This window comes from Megascapheus bottae, unplaced genomic scaffold (assembly GCF_031878675.1).
Source record: "Megascapheus bottae isolate mThoBot1 unplaced genomic scaffold, mThoBot2.hap1 HAP1_SCAFFOLD_40, whole genome shotgun sequence".
In the NCBI taxonomy this organism is placed as follows: Eukaryota; Metazoa; Chordata; class Mammalia; order Rodentia; family Geomyidae; genus Megascapheus; species Megascapheus bottae.
This window is the reverse complement of record NW_028327715.1, coordinates 266,908-292,387: the sequence shown is the minus strand read 5'-3', so window position 1 is coordinate 292,387 and position 25,480 is coordinate 266,908. Positions and strand designations below refer to the sequence as shown.

The 25,480-nt window shown below is 47.0% G+C and overlaps 1 protein-coding gene across 1 annotated transcript; it reads right to left on the bottom strand.

The window, feature by feature from the left end:
- Positions 1-10,493: 10,493 nt before the first annotated feature.
- LOC150039269 (ral guanine nucleotide dissociation stimulator-like) lies at positions 10,494-14,661 on the bottom strand. Its single transcript, XM_090327815.1, has 3 exons — positions 14,512-14,661; positions 13,384-13,498; positions 10,494-11,403 (listed from the first exon to the last, which is right to left on the bottom strand). Exons 1-3 carry the CDS (start codon positions 14,659-14,661, stop codon positions 11,243-11,245), a joined length of 426 nt encoding a protein of 141 aa, XP_090183941.1. The 3' UTR covers positions 10,494-11,242.
- Between the last annotated feature and the right edge of the window lie 10,819 nt (positions 14,662-25,480).

Below are 25,480 nucleotides of genomic sequence, written 5' to 3'. Positions count from 1 at the left end.
CGGCTGGAGGGCAGGTAAGGACCCCAGCGCGGCCCCGCGGGGGGAGACTGCCGACCCCACTCCCGGCGGCGCTGGGCCCGGGCGCCCTGCTCCAGGAAGGCGACTCCGCGATCGCCGCTCTCCACCGGCCCGGAGTCGGGAAGTTGGGGAGAAACTTCTCCCCTCCCCCGGCCCGGCGGGCGTGTGTCTTCTGCCCGCGCTACCTGCTCGCTGTGGCCATGGTCCCCGCCCCACCCGGGCCGCTGGGCTCAGGGGGCCGCTGAGCCGGGCTGGGAGGACCTGGGCGCGGGGACTAGCGGGGGTGGGGGGGGAGCTCCGGGCGGCCCCGGGTTTGATAGAAAACCGCAACCTGTGTGAAGTTTTCCTTTGTTTTGCCTGGGGGTGGGGAGATCCACCCTTCCGCGGCCACTCGTGCGGCACCTGGCCGCTCTGCCGCCTCCCCTTGCGTTGCCTTAGGTTTCGGTCCACATGGGCTCAAGGAAATTTTGTTTTAAAAGTGTGTGTGTGTGTGGGTGTGGGTGTGTGTTTTCTTCTTGGTAATTGCTTCCAGCTTTTGCTTTATTGGGCAGAGTTGTTTTAAGGAGCTCCTGGAAAATCGTGTCTGGTTTGCAGGGATCGCTTTAGTTTTTGTTTTGTGAGTGGAGTGGGATGCGGCGCAGTTCAGCCTGGGTTATTTTCTGCAAAATTCATGGAACCAGTCATGGAATGACGTGCAGGCTGGTCACCTTGTAAGTTGCTCAGTGAAAAGTCTTCTAGTAGCACTGAAGCTAGCACATTCATGCCATTTAGTTTGTCTGCTGATGGGGGGAGGTTGTCATAGGTAATTTCAAGAATGTATGCCGTGGTCGTATAGACGTGCATGGTTGTGCTCAGAGTGTTTATACCATTCACTTCCTAAGAGTTAAATTACACACTTAGGAAAATACTGCTAAATGTGTGCATGTGACTGCATTTGCGAGAAAATATGTATTAAATCTAGGATATCAACCAACACAGTGCCTTGGCACACAGCAGACAGGAATCATTTTGAATGGAATAGGTAATAAAGGAATGTCTTGAATTAGAAGACAGGGTTCTTCTGTTCTTCACATATATTCGTACATTATACTTTGAGACAAAGTTACATTTCACCAAGGCCAATTGTTTTAAAAAAATTATGTGTGAACCCTGCCATATCAACATTTAGTTTTATCAGAATTTTTAGACACTAGCTGAACCTCAGTGAAAAATTGATATGTTTGTTGAGGACACAGAGGGTCCTAAATTTAGAAAAAAAAATAAAACCCTAACCAATTGCTTTTGGTCGCAATCTTAAACACAAGACTGTTCATATACATGTTTCAAGGATAAAAGATGAAAGGGCTCGTAAAATATGTACTTAGTTATAACTACCGTAATGTTATAATAGCTTTAATTTTCCAGTTAGTTTTGCTGCCTTCATAAACCACAAAATGGACTCCTTTCTGTTTGACCGAAAGTGGAATTACAGCTTTTGTCTTTCTTCCTGGGATAGGTGGAATTTGTCTTATGGTTAGAGTATATATAATATTAATACATTGTTGGGGGAAAATGTCTAGTTCAGGAATCCTGAAACTGAAAAAAAAATCATTGTTTATATAAATGAATTTGTATCCTATTATATGTAGTAGTAAAAGAATAAATATACTAAAAGAAAAGCAGTGACTGAATAAGATACTTATTACCAATCCAACTTGTTTATTCATGGTTCATTTTCGTGGATCTTAAGTTATACATACTTTTTATATGAGTAATTTTTTTCCTTAAAAATATAATTAGCTCTTACGTTGGGCACTGGTGGTGTAAGCCTTTGGTCCTAGCTAGTCAGAAGGATGAGACCTGAGGATCAGAGTTCAAAGCCAGCCAAGGCAGGAAATTCTGAGCAGACTCTTATCTCCAGTTAACCAGTAAAAGCAAGAAGTGAAGGCATGGTTCAAAAGGTAGAACACTAATCTTGAGTGAAAAAGCCAAGTGAGACCTTGCCCTGAATTCAAGCCCTAGCAAAAAAAAAAAAACCCACACAAATATATTTAGGTCTTAATCTAGTCAATCAGTTCCGTGGACATCCCTTATTAGTTCAATTAAGAAAGAAGCCTAGTAAAGCATTTTGAAAAGCATTGTTAAGATTTGCTGTCTAGGAATATACATCTGTCTGTTAAGAGATACAATTTCAATGAAATTATGCCTTTATAAGTTAAATATTTGCTGTCTTGGAATGCAAACTTGGGTGGCAAGACTACACTAAGAAAACAAATCTGCAGGAAACTTATTTCATGAAAAGATAGGTTAGGAAGGAGAAGGCTGTGATTGCTATCTTGTTTCTGAAGTGGCAGGGTGTTTTTGTTTTTCCACCGTTTGTTTTTTAACCTAGTTGTGGTGAAGTGAAGTTGGCATTTGTATAATGCATTAAGCCAAATACCTCTTATGTGTGCTTTTCTGTATCTGGGCTTTATTTTAGGTGGAAGTTTTCTTTAAAGAATGTGTGTAATGTATATAAGATACTTGGATTAAGAACTAAGTGTTCGGTGATTGGATTTAGAACTTTGGTGGGGCTTTACTTTGCCTTAGGGGTAGACTTAAAAAAAAATGGTTGGGGTGGGGTAATGTATTGAGGGGTTACAGTTACGCCCGGCAGGTAGTGGGTATATTACTTTTTGAATTTTGATACCTCTTCTCATGCTTTTCTCCCTCTTTTGCTCCCCAACCCCCTCCAAGTCATCTTGTTTTTCCCCCTTTCTTCCCTATTTCAAATAAATGCATACAGTAACAACAGGTAGGGTTAGGTTTATTTAATCTTAATTTTTATATACCATTTAGTGTGTATAATTGCCTTGAATATGCTATGTACTCACTTCCAAATGTATAATAATTAGAGAATTTCAGAAAAGATATTTGCAATAAACTTCTGGGTTCTTTTAGGATGATAATTCTTTGACTATTTTGAGAGTAGACACTAGGTTTACTTACTTTAAATGCAAGTGAAAAATAAAATAAATACTGTTGTGTTGTCAAACACCCTGTTTTTCAGAAAACTGGTCAATATAGCAACACGGCATTTTGGCATCACGGGAGTAATTTTTTTTTACTTTTGTCCATTTTTAGTTTTCTAGAGCAGAATGCTTTTAGACCAATAAATCCAGCCTTACATTTGACATTTGACATTGATTGTTAGGAAATTCTGTGAAAAATAAGTTGTCATTACTTAAATTTTATGAAAGTGTATATCAGCACAAGGAAGATATACATCTTCCTTCAAGGGATATGTTTCAGAAGGAAGGAAATGACTGGTGTTAGAGTTTCAGAAACGCAGATTGAAAGACTTAGAAAAAATCATATTAAGTGAAGTAAGCTAGACTCAAAGGAACTTAGGCTCAATGGTTTCCCTCATTGGTCATAATCAGTAGAAACCTTGGGCTCTCCTAGCAGAGATCTGCAATAGAGCAAAATCTTGATACATAAGGCCATATAGTGTGAAGCTAATTGAAAGGACCTCCAGGATATTGAAACAAAAGCCATATAATGAATGATTGTTGTCTTTTTCTTACTTTTTTCATATTTTTTTTACAATTAATAGAAGGGTTACATTATATTCACCAGATAGAAGGTGCATTACTTCACAGACATGGATACCCTTTCTCATGTCTTGGTCCCCATTTCACTCCACCCACCCCCATTCCTTCTTTTTTTAATGGTTGTTACTTTTGTGTTGCTTAAGAAGTTTGGGCCTACTGTCAGGCCACAAAGATGGTTTGAGTTTATTCAAAGAGCTTGATTATCTCACTACTTCATTCTGGTACTAGGGCTTAAACTCAGGGCTAGAGCTTTCATTTGGCTTTTAAACATTTTTTTTATTGTTATTAAGGTCATGTATAGAGGGATATCTCACGTGTCTGTGTGTGTGTGTGTGTGTGTGTGTGTGTGTGTGTGTGTGTGTGTGTGTGCACATGTATGCATACGCTGGTAGTGGAGCTTGAACTCAGGGTCTTGGCATGTCCACTAGCATTTTTGCCTAAGGCTGTGTAGGGAGCACAATAATGATACAGATAAGCTGAGATGCATAAAGGTGTTTATTTCTCCAGTGTTAGTTCCATAGTACCTTATTCCATTACCATCCAGTAGGCGGCGCACCTCACCCACCCAATGCAAGGCTACCCAGCCACCTCCTACTTGCCTGACCCAGCCAGGGCCACTCACTTGGTCCCACAGGTTGGCCTGCTACCATTTGTTCCACAGCTTCACTTCTGGGTTTTTGCTTGTTAACAGGAGATAAGAGTTTTAGGGACTTTTCTGCGTGGGCTGGCTTTGACCTTGAATCCTCAGATCTCAGGCTCCTGAGTAGTTTAGGATGAGAGGCAGGAGCCATTGGTGCCCAGCTCAGAATTGAATACTTTGGAGTAGTTTTAAGTTCACAGTAAAATTAAAAGAAAATGACAGATACTTCCTATGTCCCTACACAGGCCCAGTCTCCCCCACAACCAACATTCCCTACAGAGGGGTACACTGTGAGAATCAGTGACACACACCTCACACTGGCACCCATGTCTCCAGAGACTGCAGAGTGTGGCTTATTTGCCCTGTTGTGTCATATATGCATTGTGGTCCTGGGCCCAGGCACAATGTCATGTGCCAGTCGCGTTATGTTTCATCAGGAGTAATGCCAATGTTATACAATCCTTTTCTCCAATATAGATTTGGCCTAATGTCTCTAGATTTTGTTCTATTTTAAATCTCTGCTAGGAGAGCCCAAGGTTTCTACTGATTATGACAAATGAGGGAGACTATTGGGCCTATGTTCCTTGGTGTCTGGCTTACTTCACTTAATAGAATTTTTTCTAAGTCTTTCCATTTCCTTACCAATGGGGTGATGTCGTTCTTTCTGACAGCAGCATAGGATTCCATTGTGTATAAATACCACATCTTGTTGAGCCACTCATCAACTGAGGGATATCTGGGTTGGTTCCATAGCTTTGGTATGGTAAATACTGCTGCAATGAACATCATTGTGCTGTTGGATTTAGTATGCCCTTGTTTCTGGATGGTTGGGTAAATGCCAAGTAGTGGGATTGCTGGGTTATAGGGGAGCTCTATGTTTAGTCTTTTGAGGAACTGCCATAGTGCTTTCCACTCCCACCAACAGTGTAGTAGTGATCCCTCCTGGCCATATCCCCTCTAGCATCTGTTGTTATTAGTTTTCTTGATCCTGGCCATTCTAACTGGAGTGAGGTGGAATCTCAGAGATGTTTTGATTTGCATTTCTTTTATGATCAGAGATGTCGAGCATTTCTTCCTGTGTCTCTAGGCCATTTTGGTTTCTTCTTCAGAGAAGACTCTCTTTAAGTCTTTGGCCTATCTAATTGTTACAACTGAGGGAAACCATGGAGCTTATTTCACTTAATATGATTTTTTTCCAAGTCTTTCCATTTCCTTACAACTGGGATGATGTCATTCCTTGCTCACACTCTATGAATGAATGAATGAAGTAAACACTTTCCCCTAATGACCTACAATACATAGTCCCATGAAAGAGAGGTACATCAGAACATCCCTGTCATTCAGCTTACCTTTTTCTTAGAAACATTTCATAAAGATTTCCATGTAGTTGAGGGTTGATCCTTCTGCAATAATATTGCTGGCCTCTGCAGACCAAATCAAGGGTATTCTGGATGCTCTGCCACTGACTTGATACAGGTAGCCATGTTAACAAAAGGGTAGCTACTCCAACATGACTCACATTTCCTGTACCTGCCCATCTTGAATTCCCTTTGATAGTTCAAGCCTATTGACTGAGACGGGAACCTGTGGAGTGTGAGATGGTATGGTATGTGAGTGGTGGTGGGTGGAAGACTAGCGTGGGAGGAGCAGGAAATTGGAGACCCTGGGGATGAGATTGTAGCATTTTCAGTTGCAAAGCTGTGCAGCCAGGATAGCTTTGTGAGCTCTGTGGGTGAGCTCTATTATCTGGTTCTTCCTGGAAAATCCCTGTAGTTAAAGAGCTGGCAGAGCAGCTCTTCCACCATTATTAAAGAGGCCAGAATTAAATCTGTGTGTATGTGTGTGTGCTCCTCACATTAGTCACTGGTGAATGCTAATGGTCTATCCAGTCTCAGGCCTTCAGAGAGGGGGTACAAATGTGTTTCTTGATGACCCTTAGCAGTGTGGTAAACTAAGTGGTGGTGGGTCCTTTCTTGTCTCATGAGAATGTCCATCACTGGATGACTTGCAGTTGTTGGAAGCATCATTTTAATGATGATATATAAGGAATTATTACTATTTTGGGGTGTGTGTATGTGGCAATCTTGGGGCTTACTCAGGGTCAGAACAGTTTTCCTTAGTTTTTTTTTTCACCCAAAGGCTAGTGTCCTAACAACTAAGGCAGTACTCTTCTCCTGTTTTTTTTCCATATATTTTTATTGTAATTAATACAAGGGTTACATTATATTCTCCAGATAGAAGGTACATTACTTCACAAATATTGATACCCTTTCTCATGTCATGGTTCTCCTGGGTTTTTAATTGGAGCTAAGATTCTCATGAACTTTTCTGTCCAGACTGACTTTGAATCCTGCTTCTCAGATCTCAGACTCCTGAGGAGGTAGAATTCCAGGCATGAGCCACCAGTGTGCCTGGATTAAGATTGTTAATAACCACATTAGAAATGAGCTCCTCAGCCCTCTTCTCCAGGTGAGAATGAGTTATGGAACAGGAAGCTTTCAGAGGCTGCAGGGAATTATACCCTGGTTTGAGGTTGAGAGGTCACCAGAAAACAGGGCTATCAGAGGTAAAGGAAGGTGGATAACATTTCTCAGCAGAAATACAAATTTAGTTCCACCACATTCTTGACTTCAGTGTGTTTATATATACTGGACATTTAGAGTTTCAGTTAAAAACATTGATTTGGCATCTCCCATGGAACAGGAGAATGGGGTTGTAAAGGCTAATGAAGCTAGAGGACAACTGAGCAGTAGGCCACCTACCTCATCTAGATGATTCATTGCATTGCAGTAAGGTAAACAAGTACCTGTAAGTAAGTACTGAAGCTCCCGGGATTTCTGCACCTGGCTCTGCCTTCTGCTGGTTTGCAGCACAGTGACCTCTCACTGCCCTCACGTTAAGGGTTAGACTACACTGGGTCCTTGTAATTCAATGCTTGGAGCATCTGAGATCCTGATCAGAGGCCACTGGTGACCAATACCTGTTCTGCAAGGGATGAAGTGATTCCTGGCTTCATTTTACTATTTGTGGTTCTCCAGTAAAGTGGAACGGCTGAGAAGCAGGCCACGGGACAGCTGACCTGAGGTGTTGCCAGCACCAAATGACAGCTTTCTAGAGAGGATAGTGGTAATGCTGCATCTGAAAAGTTCTCAGCTGAATTTCAGCTGAACAGATGCCAAAGGCCAGCCAGTTTCTGGATGCCCTCTGGGGAAAGGGCAGCCAGTCAAATTATAAAGACGAGACAGGGCATGAATGAGCACAAACAAGAGTAAGCCATTTCCACGAAGTCAGAGGGATGCCAAGTGAATAGAAAAAATGGTGTTGGGGGCAGAAGGCATGAAACAGAGTCTCATAGGCTTTCCTTATCCTTGGCTGGCTTCGAACTGCAGTCCTCATATCACAGCTTCCTGCTTAGCAAGGATTACATGTGTGAGCCACTGGTGCCTGCCTTACTTTGTATTGTCTATTAAATGCTCTAAGTGGCTTTTCTCATGTCTTCATTTTTCCCAGTTCATGCATGTTTGGCTCTGTTTATCCTATATCCTCTACTAAGGTGTCATTGATATGTTGGTCAAAGGGAGTAATAAAGACAGATGAGAGGATTGTTTTAAACCAAACTTTCAGGCACCCAAGGGTTCTCATATTTCTTTTGACATTTGATCAATTTATATTCATATTAGTTGGAGCTCAAAATTAGGTCACAGCTACACTTAAGAGTAGGTTTTCTATTTTCTCCATTTCTAAACATCCAGTTTATTACTATCCATAGACTCTGTTTTTCTCTAATGACAGAAGAGCTCCATAGCGGGGGCAGGGACCTTTTAGAATGGACACGTATGTATTTTGACTAAGATACTCTTTCGTGGAGCAAGCATGGATCTTTAAAATTGTTTGCACAGCTATGTTGTAAAATGGTAGTAGACAGAGCTGTTTTCATTGCATATCAGATTTGACCTGATGTGTGTGTGTGTGTGTGTGTGTGTGTGTGTGTGTGTGTGTGTGTGTCCCTTGTGTGGAAATAAAATTTAAACATCCCTAATTCTTTTTTTTAAAGCATCATTAATTCTTCATTCTAGCATTAGAACTAGGTGGGCACATGGCTTCCCAGCCCGTGCCAATATTTCAGCCTCTCCTGAAGCTAGATGTGACCAGGTGACTATGTTTCCTCCAACAGAATGTCATCAAAACGTTCACAACCTCTGTGACAAGTCCTTGGAAGGAAATTGCTTGCCTTCCCTTTCTTTTTTTTGCTTCCTTTAGGCTCCAGTTAGGATATCTGTTGGCCAGCTTGTCTCAGGGTAGATGAGGAGCATATTTCAGGGAATGAAAGGGCCACGAGAGGGGTGGCCTCCCTTTGGGTTCTTTTTTTTTGCCAGTCCTGGGCTTGAGCTCAGGGCCTGAACACTGTCCTTGGACTTTCTCAAGGCTAGAGCTCTACCACTTGAGCCTCAGCACCACTTCTGGCTTCTTTCTATGTATGTGGTACTGAGGAATCGAACCCGGGTCTTCATGCATGCTAGGCAAGCACTTTAACCACTAGGCCAAACTCCCGGCACCTCCTTTGGGTTCTTATTTACCGTTCCTATTGGTGATCACCCTCGTCATCACGACCATCAGATCAGAATTACAGGCAGCCAGATAGGAAGATGGCAAAGGCCTTATCTATCCTGCCTGTTCTCTCTTAAATCTTTTTCCAGAATTTGTCACTAAATATTCCCACTTCATTGATCAGAGTTTAGCTATATCTAGTTATACAGTGACCCAGATAAAAGTAAGAATTGTTTTTAACTAAGGAAAAGAAAGAAGTGTTGAGTGGACTTCTACTTAGAAAACTCCTATCTAGGTCAACAGTAAAAAACAATGGCTTATAGACCAAATCTACCCACAACCTTGTTTTATTATTATTGTTGCAAATACATTGTTATTGGAGTTCAGCCATAAGCACTCATTATACATATCATCTCCAGCTAACTCCAGGCTAGCAGAGTTGAACAAGTATTCCAGAGAACAAAGGGACCATGGGCCTAACCTGCTTACCATGTGCCTAGAGTGTCCTGGAATCACAAACCTCTCCATCTTAGCCTTGTGTGCTAAGATGATAGGCAGAAGTCTCCATAGTAAGCTATGTATTAAAGAAGAGGTCTCATAAACCTACATACTCAGAATAGCTGCAAGCTACCATTCTCCCAAAGTCCACCTCCCAGGTAGCTAGCAATACAGTCATTATAATGCCTCAATTCAGCTGATTTTAACTTAACTGAGTAACTAGTGCCTCACTCCACACATGACCCTTGCATGGAGAGTCACTGCTTTTGCACCCTCTTATAGGAATGCTCTAATTGAGTTATTTGTGAACCAACACGGTTGCCATCCCTCCATATGTCTTCATCATTTGTCATTTCCCTATGCACAGGTGGCTTCTTTCTGCAAATTACTGTCACTCTTTGCCTGTGGACATTTTTTTACCTATATTAGCATGCTCAGCCTACATAAGGGGCAATCTGGAAGTCCCTTAGGCGTTAATGCTCCAGGACAGCCCTTAAACAATAATGAATATGAGCTATTACATAAAATATCCCAGTTTCCTTACTCCTCTAATGTGTCAACTCTGAGATATGTCCCAGAATAATTCTCTGTCTCTCTGTCTCTGTCTGTCTGTCTGTCTCTCTCTCTCTCTATCTCTCTCTCTCTTTCTCTCATTTCCTTCATTTCCTTCCCATTAGTGATTCTTGGAAGGACCTACTTTTAGTCCAGTTCTTACATCTGAATCTATTTCTCCATGGATAAAACTGAAGCAGGGATAGGAGTTTGGTCTAGTGGTAGAGTGCTTGCCTAAGCATGCACGAAGAACAGGGTTCGATTCCTCAGTACCACATACATAGAAAGAAGGTGGAAGTGGTGCTGTGACTCAAGTGGTAGAGCTCTAGCCTTGAGAAAGCCCAAGGACAGTGCCCAGGCCTGCCCCCCCTGACAAGAGAAATGAAGGCAGTAGCTTGTCACATTTTGTATCAAGGAAAACCGATATGACTGATGATTTGCATCTGTTTCAGGGAAATTGGATAAGCCTTTGTTCAGAGTCCATCTGCCTGAGTTAAATACTGAGCAGGATCTGGTGTTTTTCAGAACAAACCCCAAAGTAATAGATGGTAAATTGGTGAAGCAGTCTGATGTGTATTTAAGTTTTGGTATAAATATCTTCCATCCTGTCAAATGGAAGACTGTCTCTGTAACATAGAGATAAAAGAAGAAAAGCACAAGAACCAGAGCAGAGAAGAACAAGAACTTTAATTAAATGTGAACATTCAAATCTAACTTATCTTTCTAAAAAACCCCTCCAGTCCCATTAGTATTTTACTTTCTGGCATGTACACAAATATTCATTGTAAATAAACCATATACAGAGCAAGGGCCCATGCTTCTTGAAATTCCAATCTTCAGTGGTCTCCAATGTCTGTGGTACTGCTCTGTGAAATGGTGTTTGCATGACCTTGACGCGAATAATGGGCCAATGAGTCTGCATGTGTATGTAAGAATGAGTTCTGAGGCATTTTCCTCAACACCACAGCTCTGCAGTGTGTGGTTTCCATCACTTGGTGAGTCTCAATCAAGCCTCATGGCAGAGGCTTGGATTTTGGTGTAGCCTAACAAAGATTAGAAAGGCTGAGGGTGGGGAATTGTCCTTTGGTGAATCTTTGAAGAACAGAACTACGATTTTGGGAGTGGAAGAGCCAAGTGCACAAGTGGTGGTGACCTGTAGTAGATTCCAAAATGTCAGGTGATAGTGTGGTGGGTACAGTTGTCCTGTGATGGCACAGGGTGCCCGAGGCACTCAGGGAGTCCAAGGAGGGGAGGGGAGTTTGGCTAATGCAAGTAGCCTGGGCACAGCAGGGTGGTTCTGTAGGTGGAGTGTGGGTATCCTGGGCTGGAGTAAAAGAAGGTGCAGGGTGGCCAGGGCCACTCAAGACATGATGGTCAGCAGGACCCAGGGAGGCATGCGCACGTGGAGCTCTCCTTAAGCCTTGCTTCCCCTCCTCTTCCTGTGGAAGAGGCTGAAGCTGGATCTCTGCTTGGCAGGTGTCCTCCGGGGGAAGGTGTACTTCCGCAGCACCACATGGTAGACGTCCATAGTCTTCAAGGCATAGAAAACGTTGGCATCATCAGGAATCCTCAGCTCTGGTGGAAGAGGGACACAAAGCTCTTTAGCTGTCCAAACTGGGGCTGAGACCACTACCATTCCCATGCACTTAGAGATCAACTGTGGGTTAGGACCCCGAATGCCTCCAATCTCTGATTCCTGCATTTGAAAGAATTGCTGAAAACTCCTTTCTCAGAGGACAACTTTGGACTTCAGGTCCTGCCAGGTCAGGGTGAAGGAGGCACAAGCTAATCCCGTTCTGACCTCAGTGCTGCCTTATCAGCAGCACAGACACAACAGGCTTTACAATGTGCAAACCAGCTCTCCTAAGATTGTCTACAAACATGGACCCTCAGTACCACATAAATCAAGGCCCAACTTAGGCTTCTTGCAGTGAATTCCAGGGTCCTCTAAGACCATGTGCCCCAAGTAGACTGCAAGTCCTGCCTTTGGCCTTTAATTTCTTCCCAGTCTCCTGTATCCTGCACTCTTTGTGAGAGGAAAACCCTATGCTGTGAGAGGGAAAACCCCATGCTGCCAGCATAGTGGGAATGGTCACAAGGTAGGAAGGAATTCAGAACACATCCTGCATGGAACTTGTAATCTGTCATCAATGCTGGTCAACCTCACAAAGAACTGGACAGATTCTGCACCTCATTGCAAAGACAAGACATCAAAACCACTGTGGCTCATTATCATTTGAGTTCCATGAGTCTTGCATGAGTCTGACTCCTCTTACCATCTGTGAGTCTGTCTGTGTCTCTTTTTTTCTTGCCGGTCCTGGCCCTTGAACTCAGGGCCTGACCACTGTCCTTGGGCTTTCTCAAGGCTAGAGCTCTATCACTTGAGCCTCAGCACCATTTCTGGCTTTTTTCTATGTATATGTGGTACTGAGGAATCAAACCCAGGTCTTAGTGCATGCTAGACAAGGACTCCACCACTAAGCCAAATTCCCAGCCTGTCCCTGTCTCTTTGGCTACTTCAGTCTCTGTCCCTATCCCTGTCTCTCTGTCTGTCTCATCTACCTAAACTTTTGTCTACCTTTTCAACTTATATCTTTTATGAGTAAGTCAACTTTTGGCTCACTTATCTAACTCAGTGACTCGGTTCTCCCCCTGACCTGTTTGTTCAAGATAAGTGTTGTGCCACTGGCGCCATATGATTTTTCCTGCTTTTACTGTGGTTGATAGAAGAAAGAGAATCAGGCTGACCTCCAACCTAGAGCCTCAGGTGAACCTCCTAATGAACTGGGTTTGTAGGCTGAGTCCTAGGCACCTGGCTTCTAACTTATTTGGAAGAAAAACACATAGGTAGAGAATATTGGGAAGTTGCCCATGAGTTCTCAATAGCTCTTTCAGGGCTTGCATTAGTCCATAATATAGGGTGAGTAATGTTTGGAGGCATAGTTTTAATGGTGTGGGAACAATGCAAGGGTCTCAGGAATTCTCGGCACACACGTTACAACTGAGTGACACTCAAGTGTCAGGTGTTTTCTGAAGCCATGTGTTTACATTGGAGAATGACAAAGTCCGTTCTGGTGAGCAAGCCAGCCATTCTGTCCTATGAGCTGTATTGTCTCCAGTCCTCACGGATGGTCTCTGCACTGGCTACTTCCTCCTCAGACAGGGCAAGAACAAGCATGTCCATGAGGGCAATAGCTGTGCAGCAACCAGGGCTGGCTTGGGCCTGGTGTCTAAGGCTGCCCTTATGCTGCCATACCCTGATGGAGGGGTTGGTGGGTGAGGACACTCTCTCCTGCCAAACCTCTTCTTTTTTTGCTAGACCTTGGGGCTGAAGTCAGGGCCTGAGTACTGCCTTGGGGCTTTCTGAAGGCTAGAGTTCTAACAGCACCACTTCTGGCTTTTTTTCTTTTTTTTTTGTTTTGCCTATGCATATATTTCCAAGGAATCGAACTCTGGTGTTCTTGCATTCTAGATGGCTCTCTACCACCGGTCCAAACTCCTGGGCCCCTGCCAACTTACTTATTTGCCTGTCCTAGCTATTGTTTTAGGACTCACTTTGATCCTGTGTGATGATCTGCACCAGCTCTAAGTCTTCTGGCTTGTATCCACGCACCTGGAATTTCTTCATAGCTTTCACGATGACATCTCGGGTCTTCTCCTGGTTGGTCACCTGGGTTGGATCAGGAAACAGGCCCTGAGAACTGGGTCCCAGGGGTCCCTCCCTGAAGTCAGTATCCAGGACTTCGGTGGAACCATCTCAGTGTTAAACATGAGAAATGCCATGGGGTGTCATGGGTGTGTTTTAACCCTTCCTTCCTGAAGAGGAGTCCATGCATTGAAGTTGGTTATTTAGTATTCTTAGTAGAGTTTACCAGCTCTTCCTGGATCTGCTTTCAAATTTTGGGCCCCTGAGATTTAGTGGAATACACAATAAACTCCAGAAACCCCAGGCAAGGGAGGAGCCAGCCAAGTGCCCAGTGCCTGCTCCTAGCCAGGTCTGGGGTGAGTTGGAGGATGCAGTGATGAACGACACCCTGTGGAGCCTTCATAAACTCCACTAACACTGAGAGTCCAGGAGAGAGGAAGTCGTTGCCTCCCCAGATGACTGCTCATGACACCCATTCTCCTTCCTGTTGGTGAGAGGACTGAACCAGATGCAGACACCAGACCCAGCATGAGGAAGGAGGGGCTCTGAATGTCATCTGCCCAGTTGAGTAGCTAGAAGAGCAGACATCTGTCTCTCCTGTGAGGAGTTTACTTGGGAGCAGATCTTTTAGCTCCATCATCTGCAGCACCCTGCCTTAGACATGCCTCATCTTCCCAGAACATAGGATCCCTATGTCTCGCTGTCCTCCAACCCAGATGTGATTGTCAGAAGAGCCTGCTAAGTAATGTGCGAGGATTGTCTCTGAGACAGTAAACAGTCTCAACTGGCAATCGTGTTCATTCACTACTAATCTTGTGATCAAACACCAGCCTTCAGGTTGTTTTCTGGGGAAAGTGAAGTATCTAAACTATGCCCTCCAGAGCCTAGGATTTCCCCAATCTGTGTCCGCATTCTTCCTCTCGGGACTCCTCACTGACCCTGCCTGACAATCTATTCTTGCCTGGAGACTGGGCATAATTTTCCCTCCCTCTTTTTTAGGTCAGAAGAGCAGAAGGAAATGCAGCCGCCCACCTCACCTCAATGCTTCTGCATAGACGTCTGTTTTCCACAGGCAGCACCACCCTGATGACACATGAGTCTCCCAGCCTGAGATGGGGAGGCACGGATGAGCTGTCACTACTCTGCCCTGAGGTGCCGCTGTGAGTGTTGGCTGAATTGGTGTCCATTGTTCTGGTGTCTGTGGGTGAGGATTGGCTTGCAGAGGCCAAGCTGGTCATCCAAGTGGACCGGGAGGAGGATCCCTGGACCTGTGGATGACAGCAACATCAGGAGAAGTCCAGGTTTCCAACCAGGTCTAGGGCTTTCCTCTCAGGCAGTGGAAAGAGGACTATGGGCAAGACAGGAAGTCACCTTTTTTGGGTCTCCTGAGGATGTTTGTGAGATGCTCCTGATGAGCTCTGGGTAGGAGCTGGAGGAGGGAGCTGACTGCACATTGCTGTCTGACTGCACTGCAGTGGTGTTTGTGCTGCTCATCTCAGGGCCACTCTTGTCCTGGTCCATCCACTTCAACTGGGAGCTGCCACTGGTACTAATTGCAGCACTCTGGGTCTGGTGGCTTTAGAGAGGGGTCAGCTTACTTTAGGAACTTCTCTCAGGACACACACAAGACCCTCGACCTCAAACACTGGGGACCTGAATCTCCACTCCATGATCTGGGTCAGTTAACATTTTCCCATTCCCTTATGTGATGGATGAATCACAGAGACAGAACTCAGTGTAAGCAGAGGGGCAGACACCCCAGAGAACTGAGTGCCAGACCTGGCTTCTCAATGGAAATGTCTCATCCACAGCCTGTCTCATTCCCACACCCATCCCATCATCTTCCCTGGTTCTTGCCCATCAGTGGCCAGGTCCTTACTTCTTCCAGGCCTTCCAGATGCTGAAGCGCTTCTTGGTCGGAGGGCTTGCAGTGTCATTCTGTCCCGGAGGCTCCAGTGCACATGACAGGTCATAGCTAGGCAAGGGGTGTGAGGTGAGCTGACCAAATTGAAGCTTGGGACCTCCCAGATTCTGCTTCAGTTCTGAGCCTGCCACCCACCTGGTCACTGCCCCTAGGGAGTGTAAGTCCTCAAGTCCAGACATGTGACAGTCAGGATGGCACCACATCCCAGTGACAGGCGACTCTCCCTGTGCTAGTGCCTCCCAGCTCACCTGGCCTCCTCGCTGATCCTCTCCAGGTCTCTGAACCAGCCTAGAAACTTCTCATCTGGGGTGATGTGTTCATAGCTGCAGCTTGCCTGTAGCTGCTTGAGTTGCTCCATGATTGCATATTCCTGGCCAGGGAGAGCATGAGGTGAGTGGAGGGCTGTGCTGTGATGCCCAGGGGAAGAGCATTCACCAGGCTTTGCTCTGGGAAGCCTCAGTGCATCAGGGTGCTGTGGCTCTCACAACTGTGTCCACACTCATTCACAGGAAGCTCTCCTCTCCCACTTCACATCCCCACCCTGTCGTCAGGAAAGATCTGCACTCTGAACCAAATTTCCCTACCGGTCATGGTGACTGAAGCTGACTCTGCTGCTGGTCCCCAGCCAGCCAGGAGGGCACCTGAAACTCACCTTTATCAGTTTGTCAAAATGGATGACTCCCTCCTAGAAGGCAGAGAACAATGTGAGGAGAACCCCACCCTTCCTCCCTTCAGTCCTCCCTGTCAGGGGCTGGTCCTCTTCCATGGGACAGAGGGCATCTACATGTGCCTGTGAACCAAGTCCTAGATGGGACCTGGACACATCTCCAAAGAGGTTCTGGGATCATCTTGTCCAAACCTTTTGAGGACATGGGGTGACTGAGGGCTCAGCTGAGCTGGACTCACTGGTGCTTGCTTGGCCTGTCCTTTGTTTTCCACTGATCCCAACTGCCCACTGTGCCCAGAGGAACTTGAGTCCCAGTTGTGCTATGTGCCCTAGCTCCCTATCCCAGCAGCTCTGGATGTCCCTTCTTAAGATGGATGCAGTGTTATCTTAAGAAACTCTTCACTGTGCCATAACTCAGCACACAGCAGGAGAATTTCTATCCCAACCCCAGCAGCTCAGTGATGCCCAGACTACTCACATCCAGGAAGTCCCTAAAGGCCGTGTCAATCATTTGGAAGTCTCCCAGGAAAGTTTTCAGGTAGGGCACGGTGCCCTTGATGTGAACCTGTGGAATTGGATGGGTTGATGTGCCATGGCCTAGGACCCCATTGTAGGCCTCCCCAGACAGCCTCCATCCTCACAGGGCCTTTCTTATCAGAGTCACCTGTTCTGGCCAATCTGTTAGAGCCCCTTCTCTGCACTTGGGATAATAAACAGTATAAGGGTGGCATTGACACCTCCCCAAGTTAAGGAGCCTCTGAAGGCCACCTGCCACACAGGCTTTGCCATGCTCTGGCTTCTCCTCCTCCTTTGTCTCTGGCAGCCACTCAGGACAAGGGATTATAAGAATCAAATCCCATGTGTATGGAGTTATTTCAGGCAGGGGAACAAGAGGTAAGATGAGCAAGCAGACCTCTCTTCTCTTCTCTTACAGGCACTCTTGGTGCGTTCAGGACACAGTCACTCACCATGTCCTCAGCCTGCCTCTGGCCTCTCTTGGCCTTCTTCTCCTTGGGGGCAAAGTCACCAGGCTCCTGTCACAATGGAGAGCAGAACTCCTGAGACATGTGTCCACTCAACCTTTGTCCCTGACCTGAGCATGGATGGTGCCAAAGCTAGTGCCACCTGCTGCTTTGTTCTGGTTAATTCTCTGCCTCAGCAGATCTGAGGGATGCCATGCTCTGAACTGGCCTCTCTCTGCCTGCTTCGTCATCTGCAAACTCTGCAAATAAATGACGTTCCTCTGAGCGCTATGGGATCCACTGGTTTCTCCCAATGTTGGTGCTGCCCTGAGTCTCTGTGCCAATGCCTTCTCTGGACTCCTGGAAATTTCTTTCTCCTCATTGTCTCATCAATCATCCAAATTCCTCAGTCTTCATAGGTGACAGGAGGGGACCGAGGAATAGGAAGGGATGGTGGCCTGTCCACTTCACTGTAGGCAATCATAGAAGAGACACTCTAACTCTGTGATCAGGGTGCAGTCAGTGAGTGCTCCCATAATTGTCATGGGCCGGAGGGTAGAATAGTCCAGGAGGGAGAGGATTATGGACTTTCAGCTAACTTCCTAAAAAAAAAATTCTGGATTTCCTCACCTAGGGGAGGGGCTCTGAATCATGAGAAAGTTTCTTTCCCACAAAGCTCTTCCCTATGTGTCTGTGTCCTGGCAGAAATCTTTCTCTATGCATCTGGGTGGGGAGTTCCCCAGATATACTGTAGTGGACAAGCGGGTCAAGGCATTGAGGAGTCCAGTCTGCAGCCCTTCCCACTGAGGCTTCTGGAATCGTGTGTGAAGGAGCTCAGTATGTTGGAATGTAGAGGTAGATACATCTTTTCCTTTCTTGATTTGTGTGGGTGTCTCTATCGGAGCGACTAGTTCACTTGGGGGGTTTCATGGTTGAGTCTCAAGGTTAGGGCTCGCAGTCATGTCCAGGGCTGAGTGAGCAGTGCCTGGCCTCCCTTGTCAAGAAAACCCCCAGCCACCTTCAGTTCCCCTGTCTAGTCCTTCTCTGTGTTTGTATGGCGGTGAGCAGCACCTGCTCTAGGGAGAACAGAGAGACCCAGTTCCTTCAGGTAGACATCCTGGCTCTGAATGTTAAGATCCAAACCAAGTGTGTCCTATGTCTGTTTGGCTCTAAGGACAGCTCTGAAATATCCCATGGCAGAGCAACTCACTCCTGAGCAGTGCAGCTGACTTACATACCAGGTACTCAAGAGCCTGAGATCGGGGGATCCCAGTTCAATCCACAGCCACTGAGTCTGTGAATTACAATCAACTCCAAACGTGGAGTGGGCTTGGGACTGAAAATGAAGACCACTGAGTATTAAAAACTGTGGACAACAGCCATCCCCTGAGTTCAAGATCCAGAATGGAGAGAAAAAAAAAAAACGGGAAAGCATTTCTTTTTGGAACTGGATCCCACTTTTGCCTTCTTAGCCCTGTTCTTTCTGACCCCTTTCTCTCTACCTGAAAGAGTAGCACTTTGGTCCGGAAGTAAGAGCATGAAGGAGAAACGATCTCTGAGAGTTTCTCATAAATCTGCATGCTGTCTCTGTAGGAGGGACAGAGAGAAGTGAGAAATGGGAAAGTGAGAGAGAAGGGAGACAGGCTTGGTTTTCTTTTAGAGCCAGGCCTGCAAGTTGCCTGAACAGGAGGTTTTCAAATGATTGTATGAAGTTCCCAAGGACCCAGGAGCTGGAAGCAATTTCTTCTTCATGTCCCAGTGGAGTCCAGCCCAGTTGTATTAGACAACTGTGCTTGGATTTCCTTTGGACAGAAATGTAGAATTACCACAGAAATCCTGGACAGCTCCTCTGGGTCTCTGTCCAGCTTCAGTGAGACATTGCACTGAACATTTGCCGGTGCCTGAACAGGCATAATGCAGGCACTGTCCCTGTTTTCCTGGCTAGCAGCCCAGGTCATACAGGCTTGGCTCTGGGGCTGGTGGTGAAGCTGGCTAGTCCCTGTGTGTGCACAGCTTCTGTGGAGAGAAGGACCCACCTGGAGACCTCTTGCCATGTGCTGTCCAGGCGCTGGATGGCTCTGCTGTGCAGAGCAGAGAGGATGGCATGGAGGGAGGAGAAGTTCCTGAGGAGTCTGCATTCCTGCATGGGAAGGGTGTGTGAGCCTTGCATGCTACTGCTGCCACCTGATGCCTTGCTGGCTGGGCTAAGCCAGGGTCAGTACAAGGATTCTGGGGAGCTGCTTACAGGGCTTCAGAGGGGAGAGAGGGCTGACCAGGCCTGGGTGAAGTTGCCCCTGAGTCCTGAGTGTGAGGAAGGAGTGAGCACCATTGCATGTGTGGTATGTGGGAGTCCAGACAAGATGGCCTTGGGCAGGAGGCCCTGAAGTCCACACAGGGCTCTGAGCACATTGGAACACCTCAGAATATAAGACCCTGAAGGGAGAGTCTCTAGGCAGCAGTTGTGTCTTACCATGGCCACCGAGATCCAATGCTCTAGCACCCTAGCCCTGGAGCAGGGCTGCATGCTGTGGTCCCCTACGCAGGTGGTGAGCACGCAGGAGAACACCTGGTCAAACTGTGTGAAGGTGGCCCGGATGGTGGGGGCCAAGTTCTCCATGTCGTGTTTGTCCTTCTGGGAAATGGCAGAATGCAGGCAGTGGTGGGGCACCACCTTCAGGAACAGCTCCTGCCAAAGGAAGGAGTGTCTCATTGCCTGGCACACAGCACAGTGCCCAGCCCCAGATTGGGTCCCGTAGTTGGGCTGAGAACTCTGGCTGTGTAGGGGTGTCTGAGGCTTAGGCATGGGTTTGTAGGGATGTCATGCCGTTTCACAACCCTGGAGGGCACCTGAGTGTCCCTACCTCATGTCAGGGTCTGCTGTGCAATGTGACTCTTCCTCCTTGGCCTAGGCCGAATTTCTGCCCTCCCCAAGTCCCCCCAGGCCTGTCCTTTGGTTCATATCCACAGATGCTGCTTCTATAGCACTTTCTGTTTTCTGCACTAGGCTCTGGCACACACACCAGAATCCTCATAATTGCTTGAGCTCATGTGGTCCCTGCCAAGTGCCGAGGAGCTGCGCTTCTGGCTGCACCTCTCCACGCATAGCTCCTGGGACACAGAGGTGTCATATTCACTTTAGTGTCTGCATTTAAAGAGTGTTGCTAGGAAGCTTGAGCCAAGGTGAAGCTCAGGCTGGATGAAAGCTTGGACTCTAGGGGAAGGAGAAGGATGAGAAGGCAGCCATGCAGAGAAGGAAGCCCGGTCCACCCTGTGCTGCCCAGGGCCTCACCGAGTCCATCCTGGTGAGCTGCTCAGCCACCAACAGGGGAGGGAAATCTAAGACCTCATTCTTCTCCTTGTTCAGTCCCTCCCCTGTGCTCCCTGAAGAAGGACAGGAAGATCCTGTGAGGAAAGCATGCCGGGTCCTATTTCGATTCTCCATAAATTAAGGGATCCCACCCAAGCTGTGGACCAGGGGCCAGGTTGGTGGTTCCCAGGATATGGATTCCAGGGTCCTTTGGGAGTCTACCATGAGGCCAAGTTTCAAACTGGCTCCCAGTCAGCAAAGCAAAGGAGGCTGGTACTGCAGGTGACATAGCCTCAGAGTCCCGGGAAGACATGGCTGCCACCCACACCTGATGCTGCTGCTCCCATCTCGTGGTACAGTAGAGTCAAGGCTGACTTTGGGTGTTGGTCTAACCCTGGTAATGTTCCTGCAATTAGGCTGCACACCAGAGCTTGGAGCTCAATGCTGCCCTCTTAGACAAACACTGGGCTAATGATAGACCTGCAGGAGAAGACAAGGCCCTCTCCATGGAGGATTTGTCCTGAGTCTTTGAAAAGAGAATAAAGACCCTCTTCCCTTTGACTTCCCAACCTGGATCCCTCTACCCATCCTCATTTTCAACTTCTCTGCACAGTCTCTATGTTCCAGCGTGTTTATTCTTCCTGACACAATTCCTATATTAGAGCCTTCTCCACCCTCTGATGGCCCACATTCATCCCGCCTCTTTCCTCTGTCTTCCCACCCAGTTTCCACACCATCAGGCTGTGTCTGGCTGGGCTCTTGGGCCTCCATCTGATCCAGGAGCCGTTGTGCACGGCTCTCCACGTGTGTTCCAGTCATGTGCCTCTTCAGGTGAGCCAGCAACTGCTTGAGGCAGGCAAAGTGTGCAGGCTGGCAGAAGTCCTCCCAGTACTCGTCCAGCCACATGTCCAGGATAGAAGAGAGGGCACTAGGGGCAGATTGGGGGCAGCAGAGTCAGAAACCTGGCCAGCGGCTACCCCAGACACTCTCAGCACTCATTTGAAATATGGACATCAGTATCTCCCCAAGCCAAGCTTCTTTGGTGGTGGAGGTAGTGACAGTGCTCAGGAACCAAGGAAGGATTGAAGGGAATTCCAGGGAGCCAGCACCCAATCATGGGATGAGCAACTCTCCCCTCTCCAGGGAGCTCCCCATACTCCTGCAGCTCTCTAGTCCCTCCCCACTGCATGGAGTCTCCATGGGGTCTGTTGTATGCCTGGCATGAACTGGCTGCTGGTGCACATCCACTGGTGACTCTGCTGCCTCCGTTCCAAGAGCCACACGTGGGCTATCTCCCCACCTCACTGTTCTCTTGGTGACCCAGCCAGGCCTTCTACTCCTCCAGCCTTCCTAGGGTCAGCAGAAGTCCTAAAACATGACATCAATGCTCTAATCCTGTTTGCGAGGCCATGGTGAGGACAGGCAAGGCTGGGCATCAGGGGCTGTGGAGAGGATGGGTTGGCACAGGGCTCAGCTCTCCCAACAGCATTCCCGGTCATGGGTCAGCCTCCTCCTGCATACATATGCCACACTTCAACCCTGTGGTGAGGACGTCAAGATCTCTGGGATCCTGAGCTTGCCCACCATGCTACACTCAAACCTGGCTCCACTGTGCACACAGATGCCCTCCTTTGAGAGCAAAGTCCACTCACTTTCTGAGTTTGTCCTGTGGCATGCCATCCTGGCTGGAGAAAGGCAGGATTTCATCCTGTGTAGAGGAGTCCTTGAAGGCCTCACCTCTACTGAACCTGTGGAGGAATTGCACAGTTACTGGCTGTCTCTTCCTGTGTTTTATCCGGCTTGCAACAGTGCGGCTTATTTGTGCTTTCTCCCTACAAACATGTCCAGACCCGGAGGGGCTTCAACCTATGTGCAATGGAAAGGGACAAGCCTTTTCTCCCTTGAGAATCCTGTGGGCCGAGGGTCTCTCACTCTGCCTTCAGCTATCCCTGCTCTATGTGTAGTTGAGGAACCATTCTCCAAACAGGGAAAGTCTGCTTTGTCTGAGGGCTCAGAGCTTGGAGGCAGAAAGCTGTGTCCTGAGGAAGAAGGTCACAGGACTGAGCCTACACTACTGGGGAGCACACAAGGTATTTCCCATGGCCCTGGCATAACCTAAGATGCTTCTCTGCCCACCCCCACTCCACAGGATCAGAGTAGCCCTGAGAGTTGTGCAGGTCATTCCCAGGGTCCCGTGGAGAAAAAGAGTCCACTGCCCTTGCAGTTGGTACTCACGTTTGGAAGAGCAGGTCCAGGACCTGTTCGGTGCTGGTGAATTTTCGGTAAGTGGAGAGGAAGGTGGGGATGAAGAAGTGTTCCCCGGTGAGCTGGGCAGGCACCAAGTGTTCCACCAGCTGCTCCAGGGTGCCTGCCCTGCAGCCCTCGTCCTGGCTTGGCGCTTCATCCTGGAGTGGGACCAGGGGAATAGTTTAAGCTGAAACTAGGGAACCAAAGAGGACTCTGACATACAGTCCAGGGAATTACATTAAAATAAGTTCCTATTCTCTCTATGCATGTCTTGTTGTCTTTGTCTCTATCTCTCTCCCTGACTCTCTCGGTCTCTCTGTCTTACTCTCTTGTAACTCTCTGTCAGTCCTTCTGGCTCCATGTCTTTCTGTCTGTCTGTATGCCTCTCTCTGTGTCTGTGTCTGTCTTTCTGTCTGCCTCGCCCCCCCATCTCTCACATACACACACACACACACACACACAGACACACACACACACACACACACACACATACAAATGAGCTGGTAATGACTGGAGACTTAGATGTGGTGGGCTTTCCAGCCACTTACTGGCCTGGGCCTCCATGTCACCTGTGGGGTCCAATGACCCAGAAGTTTTCACTGCCAGGACTGGCCTTGTTTGCACACACGTGTGCCAGGCACCCTCTGCGCTCTTCCATGGGGCCTGAGACTCTCCCATTTGAGGAAAAACTGGCAAACATCTCCTGAACGTCTGCTAGCCACACAAGTGAGTTGTGGGGGGTTTGTGTTGACTGTGGGTGCTGGGATACCAAGGTTCTAAGTTCCATTGTGAAGGCAATGAGGTCATTTGTGGAGGTCCCTTCAATTGACCCCTTCCTTCTGACACACCCTCTCCAAAGGTCCCCTTCTCTATCCTTGTGCTGGCTCCGAGCAGGACATAGCTGTCCAGTGTTACCCCAGCACCTCAATTCTATGGTCCCAGGGTAGATCTGTGTGGAGTAGACACCACCATGGAGGAGACACAATTGGGTTCTTAGCCTCACGGGACCCAACCTTAAACCCCTTTTCTCTCAAGTCCCACTCTGCTCCTCACTTGTCTTCTAAGACACGAAAGGGAAACCTTAAGATGAAGATTCCTGAGAGATGCTATGGATTCCCCAGTGGTCAGGCTTCAGGGTCAAGTCTCACCAGTTGCCATGCTGCAAGTAGAAAATCACGGAGGCTCAGGCCAAGGTGCTCTGTCCCTGATACACAGTTGTTGTCTAGACAGGGCACAACCCCTTCCTTACTGGGACCGGAGGATTGACACCTGGGTAGAGCTTGGCTGAGTGTGGTCTCAAGGGAAGTGTGACTTCCTCGTTTTGTGGCAGTCAGCAGTGGGTTTGGGGAACACTGTATTTCAGTATGGACCTGTGCGGCCATTTCTTGGTCTGGGAAGTGTGTTGTGTCATGTCTCTCCAGCCACAGGGACCTCTTTTCTAACCTGCTCCTGGACACACGTGTGCTTCTGCTGTCTTCCTGGTGTCTTCATCGCTCCCCCCACATTCTCCCACTTATTCCTAGAGAGTTTGGCAGGGGCCTGAGAGGCTGAATGGACATCTGCCCTCAGGAGTGAGGTGGAGGACTGGACCCCTCCTTCCTCCAGCTTGCAGAGGACCCCATGCAGCCCGCAGGCTCTCCCAGCTGCGGTCACATAGCTTGGATCCCATGAGCACCTGGGTATTGTCAAGGTCTCCAACCTTGCCCTTCCTGTCTTTAGGAATTTGTACTCAGGACCTGGATCTTGTTCTAGAGCTCTTTTTGCCTAAAGCTAGAGTACTACAGCTTTAAGCCCCAGTGGCTATGTGTGAGGAACATTTCATGGGGACTTTTCTGCACAGGCACCGTGATCCTCTGATCTCAGCCTCCCACCAGCACCAACCAGGCTCTCACTGTGATTTTTATCCCTATGTAAAGAAGTTACATTATTTTCACAGATGCGTAGAATGGTTACAGTTACATAGGATATGTATTGAGTTCTTTTCCTTTGGTCCAGTGTCATTCCTTCCGCAAACTATCAGTTTCCTTCTTCTGCTTCTACATGTGACTTGTCTAGATTTCTTTCAGTACAATGTCTATTGAACATCAGTGATGAACATTTTCACACTTTTGTCCTGAGTTCTATGTTCCTACCCAAGATAGACATCAAAACAAGTGTACAGAAAGAAATAAGAAAACAGAATCAGCAAAACCCCACAAGAAAAAAATGTTTTTCTATACAGTGTCGTTCATAGAGATATGTTTCTGAGTACCTATATATACCTGTCTATTTATATTTATATTTATATATATGGCAAACAGATTAGTATATGGGGTAATTGTTTTGTCAGATGTTTCAGCCTGGTCTTCACAGATGATTTAGTTGGGTTAACATTTACTTTGCTGAGAGTAGATTGTTAACATCTGTTGTTGAACGGATCCATCGTCTTTGGGTAGCCTCAGGACACCGTTTTAAAGTATAATAGTTGATTCATTGGTTTGTGCATCAATATTTACCTCTTCTTGAGTGTTTCCCCCTTAGATCATTCCCTTCATTAATATGCAGTGTCCTTCATCATCTCTTTCTACTGATTTGAATCAGAAGTCTTATTTTATGGTGTAACCTCGTAGAAACCCCACATTCAGCCAGATATGAGGAATGATGTGCATGTTTGGTATTCTTTTAGGCTATTTGTGTATCCTAACAGTGGATCATTGTTGGAGAATGTTCTGTGTGCAGCTTCTTGAATGTGAGTTTCATGGTCATCTGGTGACATACTCCTTTGAGGCCTATTAGCCCCATTGGCATTATTTGAATTCAGAAATATGTTTGTCCATTTTCTGCAGTGAAATCACTTTTCTAGCAATTATTGGACTGCATAGAAGTCAGCATTACAGGACATCATCAGACATGGAACATC

What these genes read in the sequence shown, in the direction of transcription:
- LOC150039269 (XM_090327815.1), bottom strand. Translation starts at nt 14,661, where the DNA reads ATGGACACCAATTCAGCCAACACTCACAGCGGCACCTCAGGGCAGAGT. An exon ending in GTCTATGCAGAAGCATTGAG is followed by an intron (nt 13,499 to 14,511) that starts GTGAGGTGGGCG and finishes GATCCAACCCAG; the next exon opens with GTGACCAACCAGGAGAAGAC. An exon ending in GATCATCACACAGGATCAAA is followed by an intron (nt 11,404 to 13,383) that starts GTGAGTCCTAAA and finishes CTCTTCCACCAG; the next exon opens with AGCTGAGGATTCCTGATGAT.